General features: G+C 42.6%; 1 protein-coding gene across 1 annotated transcript in view; it reads left to right on the top strand.

Annotated features, from left to right (window-relative positions):
• stt3b (STT3 oligosaccharyltransferase complex catalytic subunit B) overlaps window positions 1-18854 on the top strand; it is a 65263-nt gene that overhangs the window by 40167 nt on the left and 6242 nt on the right. Inside the window, exons 4-13 of the mRNA XM_062410134.1 lie at window positions 2-67; window positions 5793-5892; window positions 7496-7594; window positions 9508-9654; window positions 12603-12651; window positions 13310-13464; window positions 15153-15364; window positions 16663-16850; window positions 17705-17876; window positions 18343-18516. Coding sequence (XP_062266118.1) covers window positions 2-67; window positions 5793-5892; window positions 7496-7594; window positions 9508-9654; window positions 12603-12651; window positions 13310-13464; window positions 15153-15364; window positions 16663-16850; window positions 17705-17876; window positions 18343-18516 — 1362 coding nt within the window. The remainder of the gene's footprint in view (window position 1; window positions 68-5792; window positions 5893-7495; window positions 7595-9507; window positions 9655-12602; window positions 12652-13309; window positions 13465-15152; window positions 15365-16662; window positions 16851-17704; window positions 17877-18342; window positions 18517-18854) is intronic.

The raw sequence follows: 18854 nt of genomic DNA, 5'->3' as shown, positions 1-18854 counted from the left end.
GGTAAAGGCGGTGAAAACAGGCTCGGTGTTCTGGACTATCGGCTGTTGTCTCTGCTATTTCTACATGGTAAGAATATCAAACACTTGGGTATTTACAGTTTTATCCACAGGCTGATTTGACTTATTTCAACAGGAATTTTAATATATTCCCAAAAGATGTGGTACAGATGATGACTGTATGGATTCCTCTCGTCCAAATTTTAGTTTTAATTCATTCATATTTAACTTAATATATATTATATATTTTTTTGCTGATCTTGTTTCTACCCTCCCATAATCTATAATTGAATCCTTCACTGATGTAGTAATAATCTGCAACTATTTTGCCACACATCCCAGTTCTAGTTCATCATTAGTGAGGATTTAATGGTCTTTTCTGTTTTGTATGAGTTTTAAACTTATGTATACAGAACAGATCATTTCTAAATTAAAAGTTTTTCCCTATACTCACAACAAAACAATCAGTTGAGAGAATAATAGCAACTGTTCTCTGTGTAACACGGACAACCCAATGCATTTTGCACTTAGGCCAGCGGTTTCTGCATTATTTATCAATTCAGGCACAGGCCCATCGAGGGTTTGATGAGAGAGATTAGATAAAAAAAAAAAAAAATTATCCAGGCACACTGCCTCAGCGACAGATTGTTTGGTCATGTGTGGGAGGTGGAGAGCCTATGATCTCCGGTTTCCTGCCCATTCCAGGCTAAATCTCTATGGCCAGCAGTGAGATAGATGTCAAAGGAAACAGATAACTGAAATCTACCTTCATCGATCACTCCGGGCCACAGCATCCAATGGCAGTGCAGAGTATTGTAGTCAAGAGAAGGGGAGACAGGAGTTACGGGAAGACGAATGGGAGACAAATCCGAGAGCAGAACAGAAGGACTGGAGAGAGGTGTGGACTGATAAATAGCATACATTGCACTGACACCCTCCAGTTAGAAGCAATGGGGACATGAATCTTCATGCTTCTTATCCTCCTTTGCACCCTCTTTCTTTCCTTGGTGATGTGATGTTCCTTTGTTCTGTTTATGCGGCCCACCCACTGATGCAGATGATCCCTCTCAAAGGGAGTAAAAGCTGTCGCCATGTTGGACCTGCACACAAAGGGCCACATAGACTCGCTGACCCATCTACTTTTTTTAACCACCCCAACACGTTATGCTGTTATTTGAAGCAGGGTATAGCCAAGGCTAGTTTTTCTGATGGTGTTTAAGTGAATGTGAAGGCAGATATGGTGCCTGAGAGGGAGAGACCTCCAACCCTGGAAATTGGCATGATCAGAGAAGAGAGGGATGGGATTAAGAAGAGGATCAGAGCAGCCATAACCACTGAAAGACAGCAGCCACAGGAAACGGGCGGTTGGCATTGCAATATCCTCCTACTCTTCATCCCCAGAGAGGGTGAGGGTGGAGCGAGCAGGAGAAAATGGAGGACAGAACAAAAGCAGAAGAAAGGACATTTTGTTCAGACGACAAGATGGAAGCCTTCTACTAACGCGAGTAGTGGGTCAAAAAGTTTTCTTTTGTCCAGCCAAAAAAATCTCAACACCTGCAAAATAGTTTGGCCAAAGAATGTAATCTACTGAAATGGCAGATTTAAATTATATGTTTTTTTTCAGGGTAAAAATCGAATCAGGGAGACTGATGGGGATATGTGGAATCAATATGCATTTGCAGTAAAATTCTAAACAGTGGTGTCAAAATTTTGAATAATACAAACTCCAATATAAAATATCTGCTATATGAAGTCTATTGGTGTCTCTATTATTGAATCCATCCTATGTATAGCAATGAGATGAGTTTCAAAAACAGGATCACCTCTGATTAATGCAAGTTCAACATCCTCCAGCATCATCCGACAGTTGCTTCCGTAAAACACTTATGATTCAAAACTGGACCCTGACTAAAGGGAGGATTAATGCAGGTCTGTTTTAGACTGCATTAGTATTCTACACATGTACCTAATAAACTGCCACCTCAGTTTATATTTGTAATTATCAGTTTGCACGGGCTGCAAAGTGCCTGACTGCAACTGAATTAGTTGCTTTCAGTGCACCTCTCTCCTGGGAATGGAGAGAATACGCTGGTAGCCCCAAGATGTTCCTTTAATTACAGCAACTAAATACCTTCTGTACATTTAAGCTTACGCTAGCTGTGCTCACAATGCTTTCTACTTCTTTAAGCAACTTTCTAGCTAATCATTTAAAGTCTATTTAGACCTGCTTCTTACGTCAGCTGTAACAATTGAACTTGTTCATGAGATAAGTGTGTTTTTAACTTAAATGGAGAAGATGTCGATGTAACAAGGCCGACACACAAAGACGAGCATCTATACACTCCCACATTCACATCCAATTTAAAGTCTCTGCTATTAGATCGATGGTGCTAGCTACTGTACCACAATGCCACTCCCAGTTTTTTTTCAATGCACATTTTATCCCTGCAAAGCTAATGTCATTCCCATCCTCCCATTAGCCTCAGATGTACTTTCGGTTTGGCTTTTGAAAACATTAGTTTACTTACACTCTGAACTAAGAGGAGGAACATGGGAAACATTATACTTGCCGATTATCAGCAGGTTACAATGCAGACATTAGCATTTAGTTCACACCCATCCCTCACAGAGAGCTATTAACATGGCTGTGGAGCTGGAGAGAACTGTTTAATTATAAGTAAGTGATAACAGTCTAGCTTATCAGGAGAGTAGAATGTTACCGTGCTCAGAGAAAAGCCTGCAGGCTTGACAGAATTTAGCTGTGCAGCGATCAGCACCTGACCTGTGTGCATACACACACTAACACGTGACCTGCTAAAGAACAGTGTCGTCTAGATTCACAGTTTCTGTTACAGCCGTACACCCTCTGTTGACCTTGATCATGAAGTCAACTTCAAGTCTTTTTAATGAACCAGAAATTGTTATCCAATGTTATTAGAGTGGAGTACACAAACAGAACATTCATTTTCAATGTCATAAATAGAAGGGAAGATGCCAATAAACTGGCTGGTAACAGATGTGTACAGACACACAGGAGCAAACACAGTAAAGCCTTTCTTCCTGTTGCATGCTGTGTTCTCTATATATTGTTGAATTTGGCCACATGGTCACCAGATAAGCCCTGCATGAAATGCAGAGAGCGATAACAGCAAAGACTTTGCTCCCAATCTTTTCCGATTCCTGCCCTCAGCTGTGAGCCGCTGGCTCGGGCGGATGACTGGCTGTTAGAACCACGGCTTCAAATGGAGCCAGTTCGTGCAGACTCACACGTATTTGTTTTTTCGTCAGAGGCATTCATCTTTGCATGGTCCTCTAATGTGACCAGATGGCCACTTTCTCCCAATCCCTTTTCCTCCAGTCGATTGTTCGCTCTGCTGGTTGGACCATTTGTTCTGAAGATTGGGGAAGTAAATCTGTAACCAGGGCGCTCTGTGGAGTTGGCTAAATAACAGACGATCCCAGCGTCCTCACATTATATAGAAAGCAAAGTATTTACTAGTTTAGAAAAAAACAAAAAACATTCAGGACATTGTCCAAATGACATTGGTGGTAATCTGAATTTTGAATTGCTTTGTTGCCCTGAACATCTGCAAATCATGACTATGGGAACATTTCCAGTCAGTATCTTTCATCCCATTGACCTGGCATTGAGCCTCCCACACGGGTTCCCAGCTAAGTATCCAAATGGGAAAAACAGGCCAAAAATAATATTATGTAACTCAGAAAGTCAACAACAAACCCTGCTGATATCAGGGAGGCGATGTTTGCAAAAGGCTTTTTTTTAATTAGTTTTACCTTGAGGGAATCTGCCATGTATTTGTAACAAAATCAGGTAATGGTTATAAGCCAATGGGTAACTCCACTATCTTTACTTTATCGTCTTGTAGGTTTGAAGTAGATTAGTTTGTTCGGTCAATCTGTGCTGCTGGTGACCTCCATCACGGGGATTTTCAAGTCTTTGTTCATTCAAAGTAAATTGGCACCGGCAGTTTGTATTGCATCATCAGAACAGTGTTCACAGGCAGGTGTTGCCAACTTTGCACTTTTGCAGCTTGATTTACTGACTGTTCAGACCCTTTCCAGACATTTCTTCAAGTGACAAATCCAGCAATTTGTTAGATAAACTCACTGGCGGCCGTGTTTGGCTGTGACAGAGGCATTCACCTTCCTCTGTTTTCTCGGAGTGGCAGAGAGGCGGAGCCAGACACTAGGGTTTGACCCTGTCTTGTTAATACGTTCTCAGCCAGTCGGCAGCAGAGACTCTTTCCGCCACCTCTGTTCCAAAATGAGTCTCAAATTTAAGTCATCTCTGGTATTCATTCAAATTATGGTTCGCATGATACTGACTGACAGTCACCATCTGGAAGAACAGATGCAGATGGCTGCTAGAACATAATTGTACCTAAACATTTTCAAGGAACTTATTTAGGATTGTTTCCTCTGTGTTAATGTAGCATATTAATGTGTTTAATAATTAGACACGATGTTCTTGGTTCTCCTCTGATACCGGAAGTGTAGACTGATCATTTCACTTAGCAGGTGAAGTCGAGGCCTTACTGGCGAGCTGTTGTATTCATTCCCATTTTATTCTTGCTAAATTCATCTTTCCTTTGCCGTTAACCTTCTCTTTTTTAATTCTAGAACTCGCTCTTTTCTTTTATCTTTCTTAACACATTATTTTTTTCTGCTTTCTTTTACTCCTTTTCGTTGACTCCTTCATGCCCCTCTACCTTTCAGTCTGGTGCTCATTGATTCAAGTCCCAGTCAACTGAAAACTAATCATGGATGGGTTTAGATGTGTGGACCTCAAAAGGACCTCAAAAAACCTTTTTAAGGTTTTGTGCATCTCACATTTTACCGAATATAAATCTTTGCCTAGTTTTGATAGATAATATCTATGTACTCTATCACTTGTTCATTTTAGCTGCTTGTGTCTAATCAAAAAGATACAAAAACATCCCCATATATATACAATAAAATGTTTAAATCTATATAAAAGAGTTGAGAGGAAGGGCTGCCCTTGTATATGTACCAATTTACTTCGAGTTAAATCATTGTTTTACATGTATATTGTACCTTTTTAGTTTTTGTAGCTTATCCTTCTCAACTGTGGGGATTTCAAAGTCTAAACAATTGATAATTGGGAAAATAATCAGGGAGCAATTATCATTTATAATTAACAATATAAATGATAATGAATTGATCCTCTAGTGGTAATGAGACATTTTGAGAACTGTGGTTAAATGAGGATTGTCTGACAGAGGTTAAACATTGATTGTAGAAGCTGACTCTGGAGGAGAAGAAAGCTGTAAACAGCAGTGAATCCACCAGCAACACTAATTGTGATCGCACGTGAATACACAGTTGTATCTTTTCCGCAGAACCCTTTGAACAATAAAAAGCTTGCTGGGGTTTGATGCCCAATTGAATTGTGTTATTGTTGCTGTTTTGTGATAACCCTGTAAACCCTCCATTTTGTTTCTAAATTATTCCTGTTTTCAGTTTGAGAAACAGGAGAAACTTACTAACTCACACAGAAATATTTGATCCCACAGTTTAGCTCTAAAAAATTTGTAAAATGCTGTAGACCCTGTGTGTCTCCACTGGACCTTTTTGAATAGCTCCCTTCACTGGGGCTGACCTGAGCACATTCCCTGCTGAGCTAATTTGTGAAGGAAAGCCTCCACTAGGCAGGGTTGGCTCATTTAATTCAGAAAAAACAAACCCAAGAATCTGAAACCAATGAAGAACAGTGACAGTATGTTTACCAGTGTGTGTTTTTGTGTGTGTTCCAGGTGTCGGCATGGGGAGGCTATGTGTTTATTATCAACCTGATTCCTCTGCACGTGTTTGTGCTGCTGCTGATGCAACGCTACAGCAAAAGAGTCTACATCGGTAAGGGGCACACTCACACACAAGAGCACAGGCAATTAAACCAGGCAATCACTTTTAGTGTTCGACATGATGTTTAAGACTCCCCCACATACACTATCTGGAACGGGAAAGTGTTTTCGGATCTTCTCCCATTAGAATAGCAGTGAATGCAATAAGCAGACAACCTGCTCGTCCTCAACCGGGCGTCTCCCGTCATTGGTCCCCATGCATTTGACCCTGAAACGAGCTCAAATGCTCAGTCATGCTTGTGCTCATCTTTCACATCCATAAGCATTCCATCATTGACAGTGCAGACATCCACACACCCACACACCACTTGACAGTAAACGCAGCCACCTGCTACCTGATCCTCATTTTGTTCACTACCAGACACCGAGCGCCGGTGAAGTGTATAGGCTTGTTATTCCACTGAACATCCTGGTCACTGGGAACACGTGGTTGCTCCAGCGTATCATCCGTTGGCTCAGAGAACTCGAACTCAATCCTCCAGACCCTCCACCATCCACACGGCTTAGCGTTGAGCTCGCAGCAGGGGCTGCTGCTCTGGTCAAGATAAATGATACCATGTCAAGTATCATTTACATATGATTATATGTTGTACTCTGAGTCTTTTGAGAGCTTGAAAAAGAATTATGGCCTCTTCAAAGTAACCTACCTCTGCCGCATCGGTTTTTCAACAGTGAAATTCCACTTGATGATACAGTCCTGTTAGACGAAGTGGAAAATTTATTTCTCACTTCAATGTTCCTCAAGGATATCTGCAGCCTGAGCATCATCCAGCAACCTATTGCACCTTTGGGTAGCAAATGAGAGCCGGAGAAATATATTTGTAGAAATGTTCTGTCGGCGGAACAGATATTTGGTCTTCAAGCGCTTTCCGTGCTCCTCACCTTCCCTCCCCGCTTCGTCTTTCAGCTCTTCTTTTCAGAGCCAGGTGTCTCTCGGCTGCAGCACGGGAACATACAAAAAGAGAAAAAGAAAATCCTGGTTTAATAAAAAATACCTCGGAGTCGATGTTCCCTCACTATTCATCTTGCTCCGTCTTGAGTCAATAGCAGATGTGAGGAAGCTCACAACTAAATCAAAATCGAGGCATACTCTTCAGGAAGAGTATGAGATCTTATATTATATAGTATGAGATGAGATCTGCTCCCCGAGCGCCGTACATGGTCGCTCACTGCTCTGTGTGTCCTGCACCAGATGGGTAAAAAGCAGAGATTAAATTTCCCTACCTGCATGAGTCTGCCTCTGCATGTCTGTGCATGTGTTTGGGATGAATAAATGGATCTTAATCTTAATCTTAATCTTAATCTTATTTTAGCTGCTAGCATCTGCGAATCGGTTTCACCCCCGCTACGAAGGTGCGAGTTCAAATGTTCTCAGCACCGTTGTCACTCCAGGCTTCACCGCGCCAAGCCAACTCTCATTCCCATTAAATGTCATTGAATTAGGTATTTTGTATTTACTCCCTGTGAGGTGCCACAGTGAAAATCAGTCGCCTTTAAACACCAGGTTTGAGGTCGATTCATTCCCTCTGTGGTTTCCTCAGTTTGTGTGATTAAATGATTTCTTATCTGGTTTGGTTTGTCCTCTCTCTTCACAGCGTACAGCACGTTCTACATCGTGGGTCTCGTACTGTCGATGCAGATCCCTTTCGTCGGCTTCCAACCAATCAGGACAAGCGAGCACATGGCTGCTGCCGGTAAGTGAAACTATAACCTGACTCAGCAGTTTCCCTCAGCTCTGCCGAGTGTTTTAGTGTCTTTGAACTCATTAGTTTGGTTTTATGGCAAACTTTACTGTTTTGGTTCACTCTCATCAACTTGGGTTCTCGCTGCACGCCTCCTGCCATGCACCAAACTGCGGATATACAAATCATACAAACTGCATATGAACTCTTATTTAGCACAGGTTCAGTAATGCATGGAGAATGACAAGTAATAATAGAAGGAGGCAGAAAACCCAGTGGACTTACTTTGAAGCCCTTATCTACATATTGTTAACATTTCACAAAATTTGAAAATGCTAAATTAACAGAAAGTAATTTGATTAGCGAAGAGAGTCAGGAAGTTAGCAACACTATGTGTAGCCATATAAAAACATCATCATGAAGTGGTTAAACACAATGCTATAAATATGTAATATGATATGATGAATAAAGCTAATGTTGCATTTTAAATGTCTTAATAAACAGCTTCAGTTGTATCAATTTAATGGGTGAAACTGGGACAGTGTTGTGTGTAGAGCTTGTTACACAACGTACGACTGACCCCAAAACAGGAAACACTAACAAATTTGTAACAAAAGCTCCGGGGAGACGGTTCAGGCTGACTGCAGCAGTTCACGCATTAAAGGTGTGACTTTCCATAAGCCACTTGCTTGTTATCCCAAGCACCTTACAGCAGCATGGATACACACTTGAGATTAGTTTGCTACAGCGGCACTTCAATCCGTTTGCTCTGATTGCGTTAGTCATGCTTTGTCTGTAGAAGAACACAACAGTACCTGCCTGGAATACATTAACCAAGCCGAAAAAAGAAAGCAGCTTTGCGTGTCACCCATATACGTTCAGAATAAAGAACTTTTTAGTTTTGGCATGTTGGTACCTGATTGAAGCTTCATCTTAGCCTCTCCAGAGACGGCCCATCTGCTGCCTGACAGCATGGATGTGTGCATTTCCGTGCACAGACCTTTTGTTTGTTTACATCCAGATTGGGAGGGTGCCGCCGTTGACATCTTTTTTTTTTGAGAATTGTCTTTACGCCGTAGGATGCGTATGTTGAAGTGTCCCTGTTTTCCTGGGTGTCGGCTGCACAAACAACATCCAGCGAGGCTTTGAAGAATGCACCTCCAAAAATCATCTCTGCCTATTGCTCAAAGAGCAAGTGTGTGTTTTTTTTCATGTCACCGGGGTAGCAGCTGCTCAGAACATCTGGTGGTAGCATTCAGGGAGCTCAGTGGGGGACGGGAGGAGAGTGACAGCCGTGGACCTGTCGGTAACGCTGTGATCTCATCCTCTGAGGGCAGAGAGTGACGAGTGTGTGAGCCCCACCGCCGGCTCTCCAGGAGACAATCATGAGCGTCACCTTAGAAGTGGGTGAGACCTGCTCGGGGTGGTTGTGGGCCAGAGGAGGAGTAAAGCTATTTCACACAAGGTTTGTTAAAGGATGGGAGGTGACAAAACCGGGGGGGATATTTTCAATTTTTTTATATTGAATTCACCAGACATACAAAAAAAGACTCACTGGAGAAAAGATGACAGAACAGAGGAACGAGGGGGAAACAAGCGTGACCGAGGGAGCTGCGGAAAGTAAGACAAGGCGAGGGGAAGAGAACGGCTTATTTACACAGATCTGGTTCTTGTATTGGAAATGTATTGTCCTCCCAGTATTTGTCTTTCACATCTGGATGAGCAGCCAAAGGGGCTATTGAGATTTGCCTCATCTGGGATTCTGCCAAACGCACAGTGGCACTTCTCATCCACCTAAACCCAGTTTGTTCCCTGCAGGAGGCAGGATGAATCAGGCCCTTGTCAGAGATTCAATGTGAGATTCCCTTTTTTTTTTTTTATGTCTGCTCATTCTTTTTCTCCTCACTGTGGCTTTTCTCTCTCAGGTGTGTTCGCACTTCTGCAAGCCTATGCCTTCCTGCAGTACCTGAAGGACAGGCTTACCAGACAGGAGTTCCAGACGCTGTTCTTCCTCGGAGTCTCTCTGGCTGCCGGTGTGGTCTTCCTCACTGTGATCTATCTCACGTACACAGGTCTGTATGTCCTGATCACATGTAGAAACAGTTTTCCCTTTTCATTTAGTGAATTGTGTCTTATGTCAATTATTAGGTGAATATTCTAACCATTTACTCACATCTGGTTTCTGTTATGTTTCGTGGTAAATTAAATGACTTTTAAAGCACGGAGTTTATTTAAGATGGAGGACAAGATGGTGCCTAAAAGTCAAGCCAAAGCATGTTAATCTCCACCTGGTGGCTGGCTGCAGTATAGGTCATGAATCACATCTCCTTGTTAATGGAACGGGGGCCTAACACAAAATCGCAATACAGGTCAAATACATTTTCTCAAAGATGTTTTCTGTCATTTGAGGTTCAAGTCTAAATTTTGGGTTTAATTAGTTGTTTGATGCTATAAAAAACTGAATATTTATGTCCTTATTTAATTTTTTTTTTTTTAAATAAACAGGTGATCAGACAAACCAGGAAATATGTAGTCACCACTTCAAGATCTGGGAAATAGTCACAGTCAGTGTGTAACACCAGATAAACCGCCAAAAGTGGAAATGTCCTCTGAGGGTTGGTGAGCAATGGCCTTTTGTTCAGGGATCAGTTGACTTGAATTTTGACAGTAATCCAGATCTGGGATTTTAGCCATTTCATATTTTAATTTATTTGAGTGTTGTTAATGCACTATCCCATCATGCCCTGACTTCCAGTCCCAGTGCTATAGGGGGCTGCTGATCGGCGCATGGATTGTCAGAAAATTGCCAAACAGGCATAAACAAATCTAAACTGATGCGTTGAACATTGGTGGAGGATCGTGCTCGGTTATCCAGTGACTTTTTGTGAACTTGTGTAGAACCCTGGTGTGCACAGTCAGCTGCTTGATCTTTGTCCCGGTAAATGTTTCCCTCCAACCCCCCCCCCCCCCCCCCCCAGCTCTGCCTTTTATTTCAGCACCGTCTGGATTTTGGGTCACAGTGGGGGGGCTGGAGGTTTCAGGCACAGTGTTGCCTCCTTGCTATTTATTAATTGTGTGTCTGCTCAAGTGTTTAGATCCTGGATGACAAATGCGGCATCTTGAACTACTTAGAAGATATACACGGTGTTCAATCTTATTATAAAGGCACCGAGAGACGGAGAGTTTAGTGAACAAATTCCCCCACAGAAACTATTTCTAAATTCCTCTCCGCAGCACCTCACTGGCTTTACTTCTCTTATCTACTGGTGTATTAGCTCAGACTGGTCCCAAGAAACCTAATAGAGTTTATTGTGTAGAAAGGACACTCACTTATCCCCTTAGGTAGTGTTCCTGCTGTGTGTACTGAGGTGACTGTTCTTACCTGACATCACATATTGGTTTTCTTGCTCTGATCTGGGTAGCAGATTATTTACTCGTTTAAAACCATAATCGGACTTTATGTCAATCCAGTCCACTCTGCAGCCACACAGTAGAACGAATGGTGACACATTACATCTGCAGTGATATCGGCCTCCTCTGATTGGTCGCTCGCCTGTTTCAGAAGTGACTGGCCGCTCCTGTCTGATGCAGACGTCTGGTCTGTTGGGGATACTGGCTTCGACTGGCCAGCCCGAGAACGTTGCTATCTGTCAGCCATCTGAACGGAGTGGGGGGGCAGTCGATGCTTGGTGATGAGCCAGTTTTGCAGCAGAGCTCTGCATGTCCTGCCCCCGTCCGTCTGTCAGGCGTTTTCATCTCATAAAGATGAAAATGGCGGGTTGTTTTCCTCTGTGTTGTGAACACGGAGCCAAGTATTGATTGGTTGAATCAGTGTCCTCCTTTAAATCACCTCTCGAAAAATATCTCCATCGCGCGTTTGCTGCTTTTAAACTTCATTTTCTCTTCTTAGCTTTGGTTCAGTGCTCTGTGAATAACTTCAGTGCTCAATTTTCTTACGCTGTTCATTATGAAATCATCGGGATTAAATACGATATTCACAATCTCCTTTAAAACTTACAAAGGACATGATACAGTTCAATGTGTTGGAAGAATTTTGAAATGTAGAGCCATGGCTGTTGTTGTGGTGGTGTTTGTGTACATGAGTGTCTGTGAGCCTCAAGGCAACAGTTCACAGCTAAAATGTATTCCAGATCAAAGCCAAGCCAAAGGAAGACATGTGTATGCACTCTCATTTGCAGCTTAAACGGTTTTTAGTTACATTTATAAACAAGTCAATCGCAGTAATTAAGGATCATCAATAGAATATATTTCCGGCGCTGGCGGAGCCTCTTCTGAGTGTTGCCTTGGTTTTGAACCCGGTTGGCACAGTCCACTGCTCACAGCTTAGTCACTGAACACATGAACGTTCTGGAAACCGATTTTCTCCGTCAAGTTCTTACTATGAAGAATGTGTGCACATGCCAATCAGAGCTTTGCATCATTTCAGTTCTAATGTGATGGTCAATCACACAGTCATGATGAAGCAGATTAGCTTCTGGCATTATTTTTACCGGGAGGGTCTGAAAAGGTTTGTAAATAAAAGCAGGGTGGTCATTTAAGGTAATTGTTAAAGCTCTCTTCTAACGAAACAAAAGTTTACATTCACTGAAACTCACTGAATGTTTTCTTTGACATGACTAATGCCTTTACTTCCTCAGAAACCTCTGGTGCTTTAGATAAGTAGATATTATAAAGTTTATATTCCAGTTTAGTTTCCACTTTTGTTTTATCCTCAGGCAATTTTCCGCCTCACATTTCTTCTGCTCTTCAGGTCAAATAGTGTTTTATTCATTCAAAGCAGCACATTTGGGTTGAATTTGCCGTTTAACAATGATTAAACTATGTTGTTTGAATACATTTTTATGTAATTGACCTTTAGCTCACTTGTCTCTTTACTTCACTCAGTAAACAAACTTCCTGCACATCTATCAACAGCTCTTGTTTACAGGAGCTCAAGTTGAAAGCTTTTAAGTGGATAATTTAACATTTTGCTTTACTCATTGTGTTTTTCCTTCCCTAGGATACATTGCTCCTTGGAGCGGTCGTTTCTACTCTCTCTGGGACACGGGGTAAGCTGCACTGACCTTCACGCTCTCACTATCGACGGAACACTTGTTCAATCGAATGCATGCGTTTGTTTTCCAAGACGGCTCCAAACCCCGCCTGCACAATCCTACATGCAAGGCCAGCACAACGCGGGCTGTGTGCTGTGCGGTGCTCAGTAGAACGCACTGCAACATGTGTGGTATATCCGCACATCATCAGTTCTTCTGACGTTTGCTGACTCCAGCAGATCAGAAAGTGTTTTTGTTTTTTCTCTTCTTCCCTTGTGAGACGGATAGTAATTTGTTAATGTGCTTTGTGTTTTCTTTCCCAGCTGTAATCACAAAACACTTAAGAGAGAAAAATGTAGAATCGCGTAGAAACTGCTTTGTAAAAGCACATAATGAATAAAAAGGGAAGCAGCAGATCAGAAACTAATAAGCAGAATAAGAGAACCTCACTCATCAGCAGAGCTAAATGTCTTCATATATTACCAGAAGCATGTTAGGGGAGCTGAATTATCTTTTTTGCTGCTCATAATTCTGGAGTTAATCGGGAGGATCTTTTGTATAATTTGTCTCGACACTCCCAAAGTGCTCAACCCAACATGAATGGCATCTGTCTGTCTCTCCCTCCTCCACCAACACCTCACCCCCTCTCACCCCCCCTCCCTTGTGTCTCCAGCTATGCTAAGATCCACATCCCCATCATAGCGTCTGTGTCGGAGCACCAGCCGACGACGTGGGTCTCCTTCTTCTTTGACCTTCACATCCTGGTGTGCACCTTCCCAGCAGGCCTCTGGTTCTGCATCAAGAACATCAATGATGAGCGAGTATTTGGTAAGATCATTTTTATCTAATTTCCCAGGTCTATATATATTTTACCCCCAAGCTTCAAAACCTTAATTTTTCCCTGTGGCACAGAGTTCTAAGGTGCAAAGAGCTGCTGGTTTCAGAATTATTTCATATATCAACCACAGCTGGAGGTACTGCCATGCCATTTTGTGCAGATAGTTGCGCTCAGTAGAGGATGATCTGCAGCTTGGTGTGTACCCAGGAGAACTACGTTACCCAATAGCACTTTCAGGTCTGTGGTTCGATCTCTGGCTTCTTGAGTGTACCTGCAGAAGTGCCCTTGGGCAAGACGCTGAAACACAAATTGAGCGTGTATTAGCATGTGTGGGAGAATAAATGCTGTACATAGAAGTATGAATGTGTGTCAATGGGTGACTTGTATTGGAAAGCGCTTAAGGTGGTCGATAGGAATAGAAAAGTGCTACATAACTACAGTCCATTAAATACAGTCCATTGACCATGAGCCTCAGCTGCAGTTGTTACAGAGGCCGGAATCGGAGGTTACAGTTTGGAAAAAAGGTTCAGTTGTTGAATTCATCCGAGAGAGACAAATAATTGCGTTGAGTTTTCACATCAGAGAAAAGGCAGCTTCCTTCCTCGAGTGTTTTTTATGAACTAAAGGTTTCTGCTTTTAGCGTTTGATCAAAGGAGAAGTGGTCGAAAAGTTCCTTCCTCAACTACCTTGACATTTTTTTCTGCTGATTCATGGTTCATGTGCCTCCAGCCGTCAGCCACCTGACTCTCTGAATGTGATCCTCAAACAGCTCCTCCTGCCTCACAACTCTATTGTGTCATCATTTCTGTTTAACAAGAACAGTTCATCACTCACTAATTGTTCTGCTATTACTGTCGTTTATCTGCTTTATTAACACTAAACAGTGATGAACGTGCATGATTTGTAAACCACATAGACTGTTATCACTTTGCCAACTGTCCAGAAACGAAGCCCAAATGTGCCCAATATCAACGCTGCCATCTTGTGCTGACAATGTCATTGTGGTCGCGCTCATACACCCACTCGTATTTATTTAATCAAATGCAAACCAAACTTGTAGAAACAAACGCATACACGAGTTTGATAAGAGCTGCCTGAGATTAAGGAATCCATCAGGGGGCATTTGAAACGCTCGGCTTCACTTATGAGTTAATGTCATCCATCTTCATAAACAGTCTCTCAACATAAAGCATGTCCAGATCAGAACAGATTCCCACCTGCACCTCTTTCTTCTCTGTCTCCTGCGTGACGAGCTCTTATCATTTAAACAACACAACCAGAGAAAACCACTTAGCAGCCACACAACGACCCGGATCGAGGGCAGAGAAGCTCCGAGCGTTAGAAACAGTCCTTCAGCAGCTTGTTACTCCCTCAGACCTAATCAGCCAATTACAGCTATCGATTAGCCGTGCACCTGTTGAGCCGGGTCGACGCCTCTCAAGGACGGAGAGAGAGACCAGCTCTGTCTCCATGGAGAGTTTTGAACACAGCTAACACAGACGGATTATGCAGCGTTTCTTTAACAACTAAATTTCTCCTCTTCATGTCTTTATCTCCTTTTCACACTCTCTGCCTCGCTTCCTGTCTCTCCTCCGCATCCACACCATCCTTCCCCTTTTCTGACCTTCTGTTTGTTTTATTTTCTCTCTCTCATCATCTTCCTCCTTCTCCGTTCCAGTGGCCCTGTACGCCATCAGCGCCGTGTATTTTGCCGGCGTGATGGTGCGTCTGATGCTGACGCTGACCCCGGTGGTGTGCATGCTGTCGGCGGTGGCGTTCTCCAGCGTCTTCGAGCATTACATGGGAGACGACACAAAGAGGGAGAAGCCCCCCCTCGAAGACAGCAGCGACGAAGACGACAAGAGGAATTCTGGGAATCTCTATGACAAGGTGAAGGCAGAATAATGCATAAGTCCACAGTGGTATAATTTATTGAAATCATCTTTCAGGTCAAATTGTCTGGACGCTTAGATTTTAGCTGGCAGGTCGAAAGCTAGAAAACAAGATTATTAAAAAAGTATCATAAAACAGCAGCAGCTGGATGTCTTTCCCAGTTACACTTGTTAAACACTTTTATAGCACATACTGGGATTTAAATTGGTCCGAGCCCCCCCCCCCACCACGTTTGATAGACTGTGATTCATCTGTGAATCAGCTGCCACGATTTTTTTCCCTTTGGTCAATTTTCAGCTGATTGGTGTAATCACAGTTGAGCTGTGTGTTTTCCCTAAATTCCAGTTTGTTTCATAATTGCATAATTTCACACCTTTCATCGAAAGCTGCGTGAGACGTTTCCGTGAAAATGACATGTTACGTTTTTGAACATGAAGACTTCGGTATAATTGTGATGTGTTTATGCTGAGTCTGGTTGTTACACATCCTCGCTGCTCTGCGCTGGCAGAAAAATGGGGAGTGATGCACTTTGGATATACTTCAAGTCTTTGTCTTTTTTTAAGTAAATGCTGCCTGCGCATTTAAAATAAACTGATAAGTAAGACAGAGACGTGCCAATCGGGTAGAAACAAACTGGGCTTATAAACACAAAAGCTCTGCAGATAAGAAACTCATTTTCTCCAAGATGAAAGAAACACAATAAATACAAAGAACAGAACAGGCATAGCAAGTCAGCTGTGATCTCCACAAGTGCTTGTTTTCTTCTCAAGCAAAAAATATATTTTTGAGGCTCAGTGGATGTTCTGTACAAACTGAACATCGGAACAGATATTTACTTTTAAAGTTCACATTAAAAACGTAACAAGTTTATTGTTGCCCATTAACTTCCATGTTAATATATTGATGTTTGTGATCTCAGCATTTGGTTGTTTCTCTCATTTTTGACAATTCAGATGTCGTAATGTTCACTAACGTCTATCATTACACATGTTGAGCCTTCGTTTCCATGTCAGTGAATTAGTTGGAGGAGAATATGAAAGAATCACGTTCATATTTTGCAAATCATCTCCTCGCCAACGTTTTCTCTGCAGTAGCTGTAAAATAATATTAAATAATCACAAGGTTCATTTCATAATCCTCACTGATCTGTCTTCAGATATAAAGCTTGAGGATACGCTAAGATACAATTACTTCATTCAATAATTAATTTCAATAATTTACTACACATTAATTCATAATGCTGGAACGTGTCAGGCCTTCCCCTCCTTCACAAGAGTGTTTGTCTCCCCCTGCAGGCCGGAAAGGTGCGCAAACATGTGTCAGAGCAGGAGAAAGCTGAGGAGGGCTTGGGTCCAAACATCAAGTCCATCGTGACCATGTTGATGCTGATGCTGCTGATGATGTTCGCCGTCCACTGCACCTGGGTCACCAGCAACGCCTACTCCAGCCCCAGCGTGGTGCTCGCCTCCTATAACCACGACGGGTACACACACACACACACACACACACACACACACGCACTTGCATTGTAACGTGTAAATGGATTTTTAGATAACTGCAAAGAGTGGAGCAGAGCCCAGAGTAATGGGTCATAATGCATGCGGATGGAGTGCTCCACCTCGTGTGCAAATAAGCCCGTGTGTGTCTGTGTGTGTTTGCGTGCAGAAACATAGTGCAGCAGAATAGAGAGGGAGTTCATGTATTTTTCATAGTAAGAGGTTTTGTGGAAATATTGGTAAGTGCACCTATAAGCTTCAAGATGATTGCTTAACTTAGTGTTTCTAGGTCACAGGGAAGAGAACTGTCTGCGGACCATCGCTGAATTTACTGAAAGCTGATCTATTATTCTCTCTGAGCTCCTTTACAGGCGTAATTATTCTCTTTAAGCATTGGGGGGGAATATCGAAGGCCAAGACTAAATGCTAGACTCAATTTCACACAGCGATACACAGGCAGTTAGGGTTAACTGCGCCAATGGGTGCAGCATCACCGTTGCACTGCTCTTTCTTGTACACACACACACACACACACACACACACACACACACACACACACACACACACACACACACACACACACACACACACACACAGATGCGGTGCGATTACCATACCTGCTGTTAATTGGTCGTCTGGCTTCATATCTTGCTGCTGCCGCTCGAGGTGCATTTAGGACACAAGGGTTTAAGAGTGTGAGGTTTTATTAATATTGCTATGCATGGATGCTCTTTTTCTGACAGTTGCTGCCCTTGTTTACTGAAAGCTGAAATATTCATAGCCTCCACAGCCGTATGCCTGTCAACACCGTTACCTGTCAACCATGTTTTTGCCTTGTTAGGACGCGCAACATCCTGGACGACTTCAGGGAGGCTTACTACTGGTTGAGACAGAACACGGACGAGCACGCGCGGGTCATGTCCTGGTGGGACTACGGTTACCAGATAGCAGGCATGGCCAACCGGACCACGCTCGTAGATAACAACACATGGAACAACAGTCATATAGCCCTGGTGAGCCCTGATCAGTCTCTATCATACTCTCTCTCTTTCACCCTCATCTCTACACCCGCTTCCTGTTTATCTCTCCTGATTCAGGCTTTTTTTAAATGTAATTACTACAGTGTATAAAAGTGCTCTTGCCAACAAGACAGATAATCTTGTTTGTTTAAAGTTTTTCCTGTTGAATTTACACTGTAGGGGGATATCAGTTAATTGCTGTCAGGTTCTGCAGTTTTGATAGATTTTTTTATTTATTTCTCACTCTGCTGCCAAACGTGGAGGAATGATTTGTCTTTTCGTTAACTCTGTGAAAGCCCTCTAGCTTTCTTCTCTCTTCATCTGTCGTCTCATATGATGGATCTCTGTTTAATGATTTTCTTCTTTCTTTTTTTTTTTGAATATCTCTGCTGCATTTAAAGCACTGTTTGGTGAAGTGGAGGAAACTCCTATGGAAGCATGACTTGTTTTTTGTTTGTAGGTGGGGAAAGCCATGTCCTCCAACGAGACTGCGGCCTATAAAATCATGAGGTCGCTCGATGTCGACTACGTGCTGATCATCTTCGGAGGAGTGATCGGATACTCAGGTGACGACATTAACAAGTTCCTGTGGATGGTGAGGATAGCGGAGGGCGAGCACCCAAAGGACATCAGGGTAAGTGTGAGACGTGTCACTGCAGCTGTTCTGCAGGAAATCATGTGGGAAACACTCGGTGAAATCACGCTTCACATGATGCTTCGGGGCCAGACTGATGTTTACACATGTTTTTTCCGTTTATGGTGTATTCATTATGTTAATATTGACTTGGAGTTACCTGTGCAACATCCACCTTTTTTAATCCAAAGTTAAAAAAACACACACTAGCACCTTTTTAAAAGTTCACAAATCAACTATTCCTTACACTACAGACACACACACACACACACACACACACACACACATACACACATAGGGACTGTTGGAAGAACGCAGTCAGTAGTTGTTGCAGAGAT

This window comes from Platichthys flesus, chromosome 17 (assembly GCF_949316205.1).
Source record: "Platichthys flesus chromosome 17, fPlaFle2.1, whole genome shotgun sequence".
In the NCBI taxonomy this organism is placed as follows: Eukaryota; Metazoa; Chordata; class Actinopteri; order Pleuronectiformes; family Pleuronectidae; genus Platichthys; species Platichthys flesus.
Note: the sequence above shows the minus strand (reverse complement) of the source record. Positions and strands in the feature narration are given on the sequence as shown.